The sequence below is a fragment of the Corvus hawaiiensis genome, chromosome 2 (assembly GCF_020740725.1).
Source record: "Corvus hawaiiensis isolate bCorHaw1 chromosome 2, bCorHaw1.pri.cur, whole genome shotgun sequence".
NCBI lineage: Eukaryota > Metazoa > Chordata > Aves > Passeriformes > Corvidae > Corvus > Corvus hawaiiensis.
Window position 1 is genome coordinate 48,611,334 of NC_063214.1, and position 14,040 is coordinate 48,625,373.

The 14,040-nt window shown below is 37.6% G+C and overlaps 1 protein-coding gene across 3 annotated transcripts in view; it reads right to left on the bottom strand.

Annotated features, from left to right (window-relative positions):
* Nucleotides 1-14,040, bottom strand: part of MICU2 (mitochondrial calcium uptake 2) — a 142,425-nt gene that overhangs the window by 18,043 nt on the left and 110,342 nt on the right. For all 3 annotated transcript variants that reach the window (XR_007201640.1, XR_007201639.1, XM_048294856.1), the window contains exons 6-7: nucleotides 13,926-14,008; nucleotides 7,927-7,989 (exon numbers count right to left, since the gene is read on the bottom strand). Coding sequence is in view for 1 of the 3 variants with exons in the window: in XM_048294856.1 (XP_048150813.1) it covers nucleotides 7,927-7,989; nucleotides 13,926-14,008 (146 nt within the window). In the remaining 2 variants the exon portion in view is untranslated. The remainder of the gene's footprint in view (nucleotides 1-7,926; nucleotides 7,990-13,925; nucleotides 14,009-14,040) is intronic.

Genomic DNA, 14,040 nt, shown 5'->3' on the forward strand with positions numbered 1-14,040 from the left:
GAGAGAATTTTTTTTAAAGTCTGTAGGGATTTCAGCAAACTATTCTTATGACATCCAAATAGCCTCTGTGTCTTTTATCTGGTTGAAGAGGTAAGATGAAAGACAAGAGTCTATTCATAAGATTTAACACTAATGATTATTTAGCTTTCAGCATCATCAATAACAAGTCCCATTAGTCCTCCATGTTTCATGCTTACTGCATACATGACACAGTTATTTTACAGTTAAAGCAGTAACATTCCTCATTTCTACTACAAGCTACAGTTCACCAGATGCCACTGATATGAGTTATGTATGAGTGAACCTAGAAAAAAACACTTTTCAAGCCATATGCAAGCTGTACTTACTGAACTTTTATCATTTAATTGCAGGCAAAGAATATTTAAATACCCACAAGATCCATCCTTCTGAAGTTTAAACACTTCAGATTACTGTGAAGACTGATGCATAAACATTGGTATATGCTTTTTTGAAAGCCAAAAGTCAAAAATTCATGTATGCTTATTTGAAATTCAAACCCAAACTATTTATATCAGAATGCAAAGTTTTCTAAGAAGAAACAGAGAAGAATCCACATATCCCTCACTGCAGCTAGATTCTAATCTACTTTTTGTGGGTTTTGCTTACATGTTTAAAGGAGACTTGAAAAATGCAAGAAATAAATTTGCTGATGTAATTTTATAAACTGAATTCATGATTCCACAATTTAATGCTTCTAATTTAATTACTCCATATTATAATCAGTGTTGTATTGAAAACAAACTGAAAAATGAGGTTTAAAACAACCTTTTCAAAACTGAGTCTGTGACTGAAAAAGCTCTTTTCTTCTATTCATATTTCTCTAGTTACAAGATAGAAAAAGGCATACAAACAATACCTACCTCATCTTATCTAAGATGACAAAGCCTATCCCTGGATTTATAACAAATATGCACCTACTTGCTGACTACCTTCTTTATCAGTTGAAATTCCACAGTGAAGTTGGCAGATGTCCAATCACTATGTTAGTGAGAGTTAAATATATTTTAAAACTACAAAACAGTACATTTCTTTAAAGCATAAAATGCAATAGGAGACCACAGAGACTACACCTTAAGGGTAAAATTTCAAAAAATTGCTTTTCCTAAAGTTAATGCTATTAAATTAAAGTACATGTTAGTACATAATTCCTTTTTGTCCACAGAACCATTAGGAGCTTTTGCTGCTGATCTGTATGAATTAGTACCGACATGACAAATCTTTGTTAGAAGATAATGAGAATTCTATTAATATTTCCAACACCTCGCCCTCCTGAGCTTGGGTAAAAGAATAACTTACACTTGGAATGTCTCTCTTGGCAATGAGAATGAAATGGTAACCCAATCCCAAGCTGTAAAGCAGACCAGACTGGTAGCTTTGAATCACTATCTAAACGGAGTGAAAGTTTGTATTCTGGTGTATCTGGGTGCTTCAGGCCCTGGGAGGGTGCAGCATAGAACCCTTTTGATCTGTGCATTTTACAGAAAGCTGAGGCACAGAGTGGAAAAAGGATGGATCACAATAGTCTGAGTTTCATCTTGATAGAAGCACAGGATGGGGCAGAGACATGTATCACAACTGGGGAACTCAGACATGTTCCAGGGTCCATTGGTTCAGACAAAGAATCCCAAAGACCACACAATCTGATGCCACACAAGTCTATGAACTAATGAACATGTGTGCACATATTACAAACATAGGCTAATTTTCCTAGAGTAATGTTAACGCCTCCTACACTTTTCAAAAGCAACATGAACTGCTGAATTATGCAATTATTCCTTTTTAAGTAAGATCAGATAACACAAGTTATTTCCTTATTACATTACACAGGCTGTTAACATAAGAGCCCTGATGCTGCAAACACTGAGTCATGGGCAAAGACCTACCTAATCCTGTAGCTCCCCACTGAGCTTTTGACATTAAGGACCTGATACTGCAGCAAGTACCAACAAGTGCCACTGAGAAGAAACTTATCGCACAGTGAGATGGGATTTTCAGAATAATGTACCTAACTGACTTTCAAAACTCATCTGAAATGTTAATAGACTTACTGTCTCTAGATTCTTACCACCTTTCCTTGCAGATTTTGCCTGAGGCATGACTGGAAAGCATTCACCATGATTAAAATCTGCAATTCACTTCTTGTTCTCTTGCTTGCTTCCTGAGAGATGGTATTTGCTGTGCAATGTCTTATTTCACTAGATATTGTAGAAATAATGTGTATTTTGGATTGAATACGTTTTTTAGTTAACACAGAAGGAGAGTGAGTAGATGGAAGAATGGGTAGAGAAGTGAGGTTGGGCAAGGAGGACAATATCTTAGTTTCTGTCTGCTAGTGGTGTCCCTAATCTTTCCAAAGGTAAGACTAAATCTTTGCAAATTTTTCTGAGTCCACTTCTCTGGAATCCTCTTTGTTTTTAAGCTGCTAGCTCAGTCAATTCATCATGCCAGGCTTCTATCCCAGGCTAGCTTTGCACACTGCTCATGACAATTCAAGCTTTCTGTCATTTTGAGAGTCTCCAAGATGCTGGGATAAATCCTACAACTCAGTTCTGGTAAGAAGGTTTAAAAGATGTGTCCATTATGAAGTTTATCCTAACAGTTACAGTCAGACAAAAGAACTGTAAACAGGCCAGCTAGTGGGACCAGGAGATCCAGATTTCCAAAAGCAGGCCTTTTTGGCAAAGCCCAGACAGGCTCAAGTGGGTTCCAGAATGAAACGATGTATTTTATGATGAATCAACTTTCATCATAACGTAAATGCATACTAAAGCTTCTTCATGTTTTGCAATGCATAATCTTACTAGGTAGGATTTAAGAATACCTCAGGTCTGATGCAGAAGGGCTAAAATGTGCACAGCTCATTCTACAGATGGTATAATAGACAATATTTGAGAAGTCTGATAGAACATCTAAACAATAAACAGCATCCAGTAACACCCATAATTGCTATTACTGGGAGGATTAATTGCTTTTTAATAACAACTAATGCCATGGAATCACTCTGCTATACACTTAGGGCCTTTAGTAACGAAGAACATGTAACTTCATGGACATCCTCAGGTACCAGTGCATCAACCACAGTTCTGCATCAATTCATAAGGAGGTACAGAATAAAAACGGTTTCCACCCCAAAGGGGCTAAAACTAATCTGGGAGTAGATGCTGTAGGAGATACTTTATGCCCCAAATAGAAACAGGTTGAAACTTGTCTTGTTGTCAGCAGGTCGACTGTGCCAAGCAGTCAAGGAATGGCACTGTTGCACTGCAAAGCCCAAGGCTGCCTGACTGATGCCCTGCTGGCAGCCTGGAAAAGCAGCTCCTACACACAGCTGGGGACAGCTCCTCACAAGAACTCAGGCCCCGCTTCTCTGTTGTGGCATGCTTTAAAAATATTACTTTACACAAAAAGAAGAGATTCCATAATGAGGACCCCCTTGGGAGGCGTGATGTGCTATGAAACCCACTCTTTTGATCAAGGCAGACTTGGCCTCAAAGGCGGAGCACATCCATCCTCAGCACGCGCAAACCCTCTTGCTCTCGGCGCTGAAAATGGCGCAGGCGGCCTGTGACCAACTCCTGGGACAGCCAGCCCCTGTTCAGACGTGTTTCTTTCTCTCTCTTGAGGTTATGATGTCATCAGATCAAATGGAAAAATAAAGTAACTTCCTTGTCCATGAGGTAAAAAATGACCCAGCACTTTTTGAATAGCCTAATATTTTGGTGTCAGTTTGGTTCTTTAGGGTATTTGCCTGCCTGGAGAGCTTTCTTTAAAGCACACAGGAACATCACACTTTTTGGTTTAAAGTATTGAAAAGCTTTCCAACAGAATTCAATGTTAAATTGCTGATAGCAAACATACATATTTATGTTGGATAAGATAGGTCAAGAAAAAATGTGCATTCCATCTGAACTGAGGGGTTACAAGATTAATGACAGACTCTTTGGGGAGGGATATTCATTTTAGTCTTGGACTAGATTCTTGTAAAATTTGATGTGTAGCACCCCTGTTACAGAGTACTGCTGCACTACAAGAGCATAGCTCCCAACCGCCACCTTCCCTCAGTTTTAGGCAGTCTTTAGTTACACTGAGCTAGGCAGACTTTGAAGCACTGGGTAAAGACTTTAAACCAGTTAGAGATTCTAGGGGAGCAGATGGGCAAGTTAAGACCGCCTGCACAGTTCCTGTGGCTGAGGAGATGCACCACAATTCTGCAATGTCCGAAGGTCCAAGTGTAAATCCTCATATTGACCAGGTAAGCAGTGACAAATGTGTGAATGACTAATGCCATTTACCTCGTTTAGACCCACAGAAAAAAAATATAAAAAACAAGAAGTAGACAGGTTAAAACAACTGATACACGAATAATAAGAAATTATTAATGTGAGTCTAAAAGTACACCGCATATAGTCAATTTTAATTCAAAAGTTTTCTGTTTAAAAGAGATTAGTAGCTGTGTTTCCAACTACTAGTTAAATGTTAAAAAAACCCGAATCATACTTTTCACACTTTGTATGAAAATGTAGTCACTAGGGAATGCAGAAGTATATGTTTAATCATCTGGAAATGAGACAATGCACGTATTTCCCAACATTAATTTCATTTCAAGAACAAATATAGAACACTCTGTATTGTCATTCCTTTTCTAACAGTACCTAAAACTGATTTATAAGTTTACTCATTACATAAAGCACATTAAATTAGAGGTATTGGAAGTACTTGAGAACTCATTAATCTAAATTGAAGGGCCTGAGAGCAAAGTCCCTGATCTAGACAACTGGTCTGTCCAGTAGATATTTGCCCCCATTAGCACAGTTTTCATGGCCAGAACACTAAAGCACCTTACACTGTTAGAGTATCCTTTTAAGGAACTCAGGGCAGTAACACAAAAGCAACAGGTGCTGTTCACCGGGCAACACCTTTTCAAAATAAACCAAATCTTCTAGTTCATGCACTTTCCTACTGTAATCTAGACCACCTCCAGGCAGGGAGTTTGGCTCTCCTCTTCCATGAACCATGGTCACATGTTCAGCTGGATGTTTCATATGAAGAACAGCTCTGCAGGATGCCAGATGGAGCATTTCCTTTGGCCTGTGGGGAGGGTGTTTGAGCTGAGGCAGTCACTGCCTCTGTTGACTTCTGCATCATTTTCTCCAGTCTGATTAGGAAGAAGCAGGTTCCAGTCTTTTAAGTCTCTCTGCAGCTCTCCTTCACCATGTGCACCTCTGCTACGAGATTGCCTGCTCTGCAAAATTTAGCATGGAACTTTCTAAAAGATGGGGTCAGTTAAGGCTGGGCAGATTTTTTTTTTGCTTTTCTTCCAGCATCAATTACAATGTTGGAAAAATAAAAGCCCTCAATTGAAATACATGTATCTGGATAAGCAATTCCACTGTAATCCCATTCAAGGGCCATTACTAAGTGGTGAAAATTTGAATTTTAGGCGTGTAAGTCAAAGTCTCAGTAAAAAAGGCAGGGATACAAGCACCCTGGGAGAACAGCAAGCTGCTTTTTCTTTTCCTCATATAGTAACTTGATAAGTATTAAATGGTACTACCATACAGTAAATAAATGACTGGGACCTTTGTCTACACACTGTACAGGGAACACACCTGGATATACCTCCTGGTTAAACAAAGTTGCAGACTACCATTTAAACTGTATTTTCCTAGGTTGGTGACATTTGCCATCTGGTATCAGAGACTGGGTTTACTCTGAAAAACCAGTGAACTGAGAAGGTGTTGTAAAAATAAAGAACCATTCCAAACACCAAAATTCTGTTGCAGTATCTCAACTTTCAAAAAACTTAATCAACTTAAGCCCCATATTTTTATGCTTCATTGGCTTTGCTTGAAAGCAATACTATGACTGCCATAATTATTAAAAATAAAGGGTAAAAACACATCCACCAACTACATTGTATAGTCACATTCACTGCTTACAAAGATAATCAATTTCTTTTGTGAGAGACCAAGACAGGAAGGAAAATTAAAATTAGGAGAAATATGATAATTTGGATTTTGCCAAGTAGAAATATAGAAACCAGAGTAATTTCAAGTTAGCTGTACTCCCCAAAGCTATTTAATTCTTCTTTCATACTATAATTCCATTTATAATCTTCTAAGAAACTGTATTAAATAACATTTTCTGGTTGCAATAACTTCAGATTTTTCTCAATGGAGAACTCTGAAGACAAATTTTGAAGCAAGACAAAAACAAAATAGAGACATTCTGGCTCAGGTATTTAATTAGCTCACAATAAGCTTATGTGTTTATAACTAATCTGTCCAACTGTATCAAAGTTTCTCTGGAAATTTTATACTACAGCTGTGCATTCATGCAGAATAAAGATCCTTTTTCTTTCACTGTCATGGCAGTTAAGTCTCAATTGAAATACATTTTGAGGAGCAGACAACCCTATTAATCCTAGCTATTTTAATCTGGTGACTGATGAAAAGATTCAAGAAAGGAGATGGTTGTTAGTCAATCAAATAATTTTTGACTGAATTGAATACACACTGAGGGAGGAAAACCTTTGTGAATCAGAAGACAGTTTATGCCTAATAAATTTTAATGGTGTCAGCAATAGCCACTTCCACTTTTTCCTCAGGCAGGTGAAAAAGTAAAGAACGTGAGCAACTCTGTAGAAACTGCTGACGCGTGATTCACAAAGCAGAGCCCTGTATAAACTCCTTACTGAATGCTTCCAACATGAGCAGCCACTGCCTCATGCCCAGAGTAAACTGAAAGTTTACAGCTGAAAGCAAGTTGCTGATGTAAGCAGCATCTAATAGTAATAGATGGAAATAATCCAATTGTACTCTCCCCTTCCTTAGAATCATAGAATCATTTAGGGTGGAAAAGATCTCTAAAATCATTGAGTCCAACCATCAATCCAGTACTGCCAAGTTCATCACTAAACCATGTCTCTAGGCACCACACCCACATGTGTTTTGAACACTTTCAGAGATGGTGATTCCACCACTTCCCTGGGCAGCCTGTTCCAGTGTTTGACCATCCCGTAAGTTAAAATTTTTTCCTAATATCCAATCTAACCTCCCCTGGTGCAACTTGAGCCCATTTTCGCTTGTCCTATTGGCTGTTAAATGGTTCATCAGCTTCTTCTGAGGTGTTTTCAGTATGCTCAGGATTCCCCATCTCTATTTTCAGTTTCACTCAATGTCACCCAGGCTACAGAATATCTTGTTTCTGTGCTGACTACAGACTGAAGAAGAGACTCTTCCTGAGAAGAAGGGAGGTTGTAGGTGGCTGGATTCAGGGGAAAACAGAAGAGAGCAGGAATTTACCTGTCCCTTTCACTGATGAGATATATTTACCATTTGCTAGTGGTCCACCAAACAGCGAAACCTCTTTCCCAGCTGGGAGATCATACTCTAGGATTGTTTCTTCTGGTCTGCATCTATGCCATCTCTTTCTGGAAGTGGACTTAACTTAAGTAATCCTTGTCTTTGTCACCTCAGTGACAATAACCACATTTCAAACAAACTCAGTATAAGCTGATATCACTGCAACAGCAGCACTTAGGTAAGCTTAAGCTGTTGATTTCCGTTTGGAAAGCCTTCTATTCTCATATGGCACTATGGAGTTTTTTCTGAGTTTTTCATAAATAGAAGAGAGTTACTTTGAAAGAGAGGCTCATGGAAACCTAAGAACCAAGTGAGAACACAGTCATGAAACACACTGATTGCATACATTTCATCAGAAGGCTCAGAAATGACAAACATTTTTCTTCCCCAGTTAGAAAGCAGTTGACAAATCATGTCCTTTCATTTAATTAAAGCACTAATACTAAGGCTTACATACTTACCTAAAAACTCTGAAAAAATAACAAAGTTCATGGGGAACATGACAATGTTTTTGTAAGGAAAATGTATCTCTGTTTCATACCCAAAGTACTGTTTCGTCTCCAGCTGCTTTCAAGTCATCTTCCTTCCCAATGATTCTCTGTAGCTGTTATTTGTTGAAACATGAGAAAAGAACAGGAAAATTACAAATTTGATCTTGTAAGAGTCTTCTTTTTCTGAACCTTGCTTTAATTGCACCTTTCCTTAGTTATGCATATCTGCAAGGTTCTCTAGTCATGACAAAATATTTGCATACTTAAGGATATTTTGCTATTCAGACACTTTTTCCCAGGAATGTCTTATCTACTGTGGTTAATACAACCAAACATGAATCTACCTCTTGCAGCCCAGTGCTTACTCTATTTTTAGAGGAGATTTTCTTGCACCAGAAGGTTAGTTTTCACTTCAGAAGATTTTCAAACTCTGGGATATAACATCAAGGATCATTCCAGAAATAAAAATGATCCTGATTTTCATGCTGTCCTTCTAGATGGTTTTACATAGTTCTGTTATAAACATGATCTTCTAGACATGAAAAACATACCTGTTCAAATGAGGTACTACAATAAATGAACAATTAAGAATAATTTAATAAAATAAGGAAACATTTTTTTCAGAACTGGCATTTGGCAGAATGTGGTTTGAGTTTTCCCCTCTACCCCCAGAATAAATAAATCTTGAATGTATTAGCTAAGAAGATTTTTAGAATTACTAAAATGATTCACATTTAAAAACCTAACTTCCACTGTCCCAAATAAAGCTTTAAGGTAATATAAACAGGGCATTAATTTGCAGTACCTCAAGTGTATCAGAGCTGCAAGGTTTCTTTGACTGTATTTCAGCTTTGAAGGTGAACATTGCCAAAAGAACGAGTGATTTAATATAGCACAAAGCACACCTACCTTTCAGACATTTGCATGAATCCTCAAAAGGACAGCAGAAATGAAAGAACAAGGGACTTAATACATTTCAGGTAGAGATATGGACTTACGCTGATCATTCTGGATCAGCAAACTTTAGAAAAGATGCTTTTAAAGCTCAAGGATTTTAAAACTGCTGGTTTGCTTCTCAAACATTTCTGAGTGATTCCTCAACCTGCTCATTGAAACTGGGAATAAGTTCATTACCAAACTTCCACAGCCATTATTTTGGGGAGTTTTTAAAACTCTCCTTTGGTCTTTTCTTTTTTTTAAATTTTTTTTCTCTTCAGAGCAGCAGTATGGGCTTTTTCGGATTTGTTTGCTTTTTTATCCTCATTTTTTTAGTTTCTCAGGATAGGTACTTTCTATTATTAGTTTTGAATGGCATGTCTTAATAGTACTTATCAAAAGAAATGCTATAAAACAAGGCAATTAAACAGCATTTGTTCCTCCAAATTATCTTAGTTTTTGATCATTTACAAAACAAATGACTAGTACAGTAAAAGCATTATGAATTTCTTCATAGCAAAACAGCATTATAGAGCTCTGGATAAAACCACAATTGCTTGTCCATATTCTCACTGAGAAATCACATTTTTTCTTACCTGAAAAATCAATCTTTTGATCACACATAAGAAATGCAACTGCAAATACTTTCCAAACAAGAGATAATATGATTTAAAAAAAAATTATTTTATTTCTAAAGGACACTTGAAAAAATCTGCAGGGGCTACTAAAGAGCACAGACATGCAGTATAATTATTTTCACAAGTATTCTGAAAGGTTTTGCTTACTGTTTTCTTACACTGTATGCACATTCTTACAGTGCTTGAAACTATTTCCAGAAGTTGATTTTTTCCAGCACAGTGCAGCAACAACTCACCAGAGGGAGAAGAATTCTGCTCTCGAGAAACGGACTCCTCCATGTAACATTTATTTGTATTAATATTTATATCTGTTCACCACTCATGATACTAATGGCTAATTCAAAGATAATGAGACCTATTATGCACAAGTGGAGCCTCTACTAAAGACAGAAGTAATCTGTTCTGAACAAGCTGGCAGAAAGACTATGTCAGTCTTTAAAAAAAAAAAAAAAAAAGGGTGATTTTGCAGTTTGATTTTTCCAGTTGCTTGAGAGGGATCAATGCTTGTGGATGCTCTAGGACTAGAGAAGTGCTCTGTGCCAAACCACCACAACTGCTGAGTGTCAGGCACTGGTTCATTCAGCCTTAGATGAAGCTCTACAAGTATTTTGTGGTACCTGCTCTCCAGCAGAAGTGTATAGACAGTCTACTTAGAAAGTCTAAGTCATAAAGCTCTTGCATGTGCCATCAGAGCTACTCTGCCTTTATTCCCAATAGTTCTGCACTGTCATTAATTTTACTGAGACATCTTTAATCAGGACAGATTTAGAGAGTTAGGGAAATTCCTTACTTGCTGGGGATTTTGGGAACTTTGGTAGCCTTATTCTTGGTGGGAGGTCTCAGATTAATGTGCATAGGTCTGGAAATCCCCCTCACCAAGTCTCAAGTGAATATCTTGTAAGTGCAGAGTTCACAGAAGTATCTTACTGTCCTCACAGAGATGCAGATAACGTGGCTCTGAGAAATGATTCTGCACTCTGTCAGGGGCTTATTAAAGGGTGGCAACTAGCATCTGTGAACATGCAATTTCCAACTCGTCTTCCTCACCCTGGAGTTCCAGGGCAAAGCAACAAAACCTTCTTGGCCCTAATACTGAAATGTCTCTTGCATTGTGACTGTTTACCACAGAAACGTGGATGAAGCAGAATTACACTGGCTTCAACCCAAAGAAATAGGGAGGAGAGAGAACAAGAGTATCCCTGTGAAGGGAGAGACTTTTACTGGAAATGAGGAAAATGTGCACTGGAACGGAAAGGCTACGGAGGACAAGATGAGCTCTCTTGTTGAAAACATGGGGTTGCATTCAAGATCTCCTTTCCTGAACATCCATTTTTGTTAGCAGAGAACACTGGGAAATTCTGCATCTCACACTCCTTAAGTGTCTGATCCATACAGATTTGAACAGCCTATATCCATGATGTAATGCAGGCACTGAGGACTGGGGTTGGAGTTTCTGCTTGTCACACATCTCCTTTTCCTGAATGACCTGCTTGACATATCGTGTGCCCGTTCTTCCAGGAACATGAGAGAACTGAGATACACACAATTCAAAGAATGATGGACATTCTGGAAACCAAAAGGCAAGTTCTTACCTCAAAGACTCTACAGTCAGACTACACAGACATACATAGATGTCTAATCAGTAGATAACGATGGGAAGTGGGGAGAACAAGAGGTGTCGAAACAAGAGGATGAAGTAGCAATGAAATTACTTTTCCCACTACACCCTGCTTACTGACACTGCCTCTTGATTACTGCTTCTTCACTATCCTTTTCCACTGCATTTTCCTTACATACATTTCCTGATGTTATTGTCAAATACAGTATGGAAGTCACTATACAATAGTTCAGATATATTTTCCTAAGATACCAACTGGGACAAGACAAATGACAGATTAGCCACACAATTTACTAATATATTAGCTATCTAGAAACTTTCCATGATACATATAGAACTAGAGTACACAGATTAACATGCACATTTTTTTCCCATTCTTACATTACAAAAATTTTATTTTTAAACCTGATCTATAAAGTTTTGCTTGAAAATAGCCTCCTCTGTAAATGTTAAGTAAACAGTCATGAGAGAAAACTCATCTTCTGACTAACTTGCATCCTGTGGGACTTCTTTGAATTTAATGATTCTTGTGAGTTGACAGAGTAATTTATATGCTGGGTTTTTTTTACCAATCTGTATTATTTTATCAATACAGCCCAACAAGGAAATGCAAAGTAACAATCTATCTAACCAGAATAACTTTCATTTAACTTGATTGCCTCTACAGAAATCAAATTACTTTTAATGATTTATATAATGTTTTCACCTCTCTATTTGATGACTTTCTGTTGTTCATATTGGCTGATTCAATTAGAATTACCTGAAATGGATAATGGATATTAAATACATAACATACTGCACATCTCCCCAGGAGAGCTGTGCTGTGTTTCTGTAAGAATCTCCTTATTTGCTTAACTGACAGTACTATTTAAAGGAAGCACTGCTAATGTGGCATTTTGGTGCAGAGGCACTACAAGCTGAACATGTTCACTCGTGGAATTACTTTCCCTTGTAACATACTGTTTTTCAGGTGAATAATACAGCCATAACAGACTTCTTTCGGTAATCAGGGCATGGATAATCTGATAACAATTCACTATGATTGCACCTGGTTTATTAGGTTAAAAATATATGCTTTACTAGAACTTGATTTCTTTTAAATCAGCAGAATAATTAACATTTTAATAGAACAAATTCTTCAAAATTATAAGATCTTGTGTAGCAACAAATGCGTGTAGGGCTGTGTTGGTTTTGGCTTGGGCAGAGCTAATTTCCTTGACAGTGGCTGGTACTGGGCTGTGTTTTGGATTTGTGCTGAACAGAGTGCTGATAATACAGAGATGTTTTTGTTGTTGCTGAGCAGGGCTTGCACAGAGCCAAGGCCTTTTCTGCTTCTGTACTGCCGGGCTGGGGAGGGGGCTGGGGATGCACGGGAGGTTGGGAGGAGACACAGCCAGGACAGGTGACCCCAACTGACCCAAGGGATGTTCCAGACCATGTGACATCATGCTCAGTGTAGAAACTGGGGGGAGAAGGAGGAAGGGGGGATGTTTGCAGTGATGGCGTTTGTCTTCCCAAGTCACCATTGCATGCGATGGGTCCCTGCTCTCCTGGGGATGGCTGAACACCTGCCTGCACAAGGGAAGCAGCGAATTAATCCCTTGCTTTACTTTGCTTGTGTGCATGGCTTTTCTTTGCCTATTAACCTGTCTTTATCTCAACCCAGGAGTTTTCCATCTCTTACCCTTCTGATTCTCTCCCTGATCCAGCTGGTGGGAGAGAGAACAAGCAGCTGTCTGGGGCTTTGTTACTGGCTGGGGTTACACAACAACAAGGATATCTGCAGGTTCAGTTAGGGGCTTCTGGGAACATTGTCTTGTAAAATGATCTAATTTAAAGTATTATTTTCAAATAGTACTACTAAATCTAAAAGTATTTTTCAACATTTTAAAATAGATTTTAAGTATGACTCATCAATCGTAACCTTGCTAAGAGACAACTCACTGAAAAAAAGGTGATCAGTGCAAAACACATGTGAACAGCTACTGTATCATTAATTCAGAGTTTAAGGCTATGAAACATGTTTCAGGCTATCAACAGGTCCGTCTTTGAAAGTTTTAGATTTTAAGGTTCTCTAGAGCTGTGTGTTCATGATTAGCTTTAACTTTACCTTAGTCACAGAAAATAATCTGAATTGTAGTAGCCATGTCAGCTTCTTATATAAATGTCTCTCCAGTTACCTCCAGTAAGAATTAAGGATCTGATCTAAGTTGAGGGTTTCTATTAAAAATTCTGATTGTTAATTCTGCATTCAACTTTTGACAAGAAGTACTTAGTTAGTCTCCTGATAAATATTTAAAAGTTGAATAAGCTGTATAATTAAGCCAATTCTTCTTTAAAAAATCAGAGCAAGATTTTCTTAGTTTTTAAAGCATCTACCTTTCTCCTCCATAGTTTATATAAAATATGGGAAAAAACCTGCTGTTTCTCTTCAAAGTGTGAATTGATAAAAATTTTTCTGCAACAGCAAGCAAAATTAATAAAGACCAAAATAGGATGGTGTAGTAAATAACTTATTCAACACATTTAGAAAACAAAAGGCTCTTCCAGATGATTATTTAAATTAGCTCATGGGACTAAGGGATGTACACTAATTCCTACCTTCCCAGTAGAAGATTTTTAGATACAATTCAAAGGTAACATTTTTAAAAGCGGATTCAAATATGATATCTTCTATCATATGAAAACTTCTATCACAATACTTTGGTATGTGCTCCTTTCATATAAAATATTTTAGTAAGTATATAATCATAAAATGGACTGAAAAATAGGCTGATTTTAATGAATCTTCATTTCGCAAATATAACCCATGGATCTATTTAAATGCTTTAAAATTAAAATGTGTAAATACACCTACCTTAAAGAATTCTTTCATTTCAACTTGTTCATTGCCATCTGCATCCAACATTTTAAAGGCAATCTGAAGTCCAGTCCGGGGTTCTGCAACAAATTTTGAAAGAACTTTATTGAAA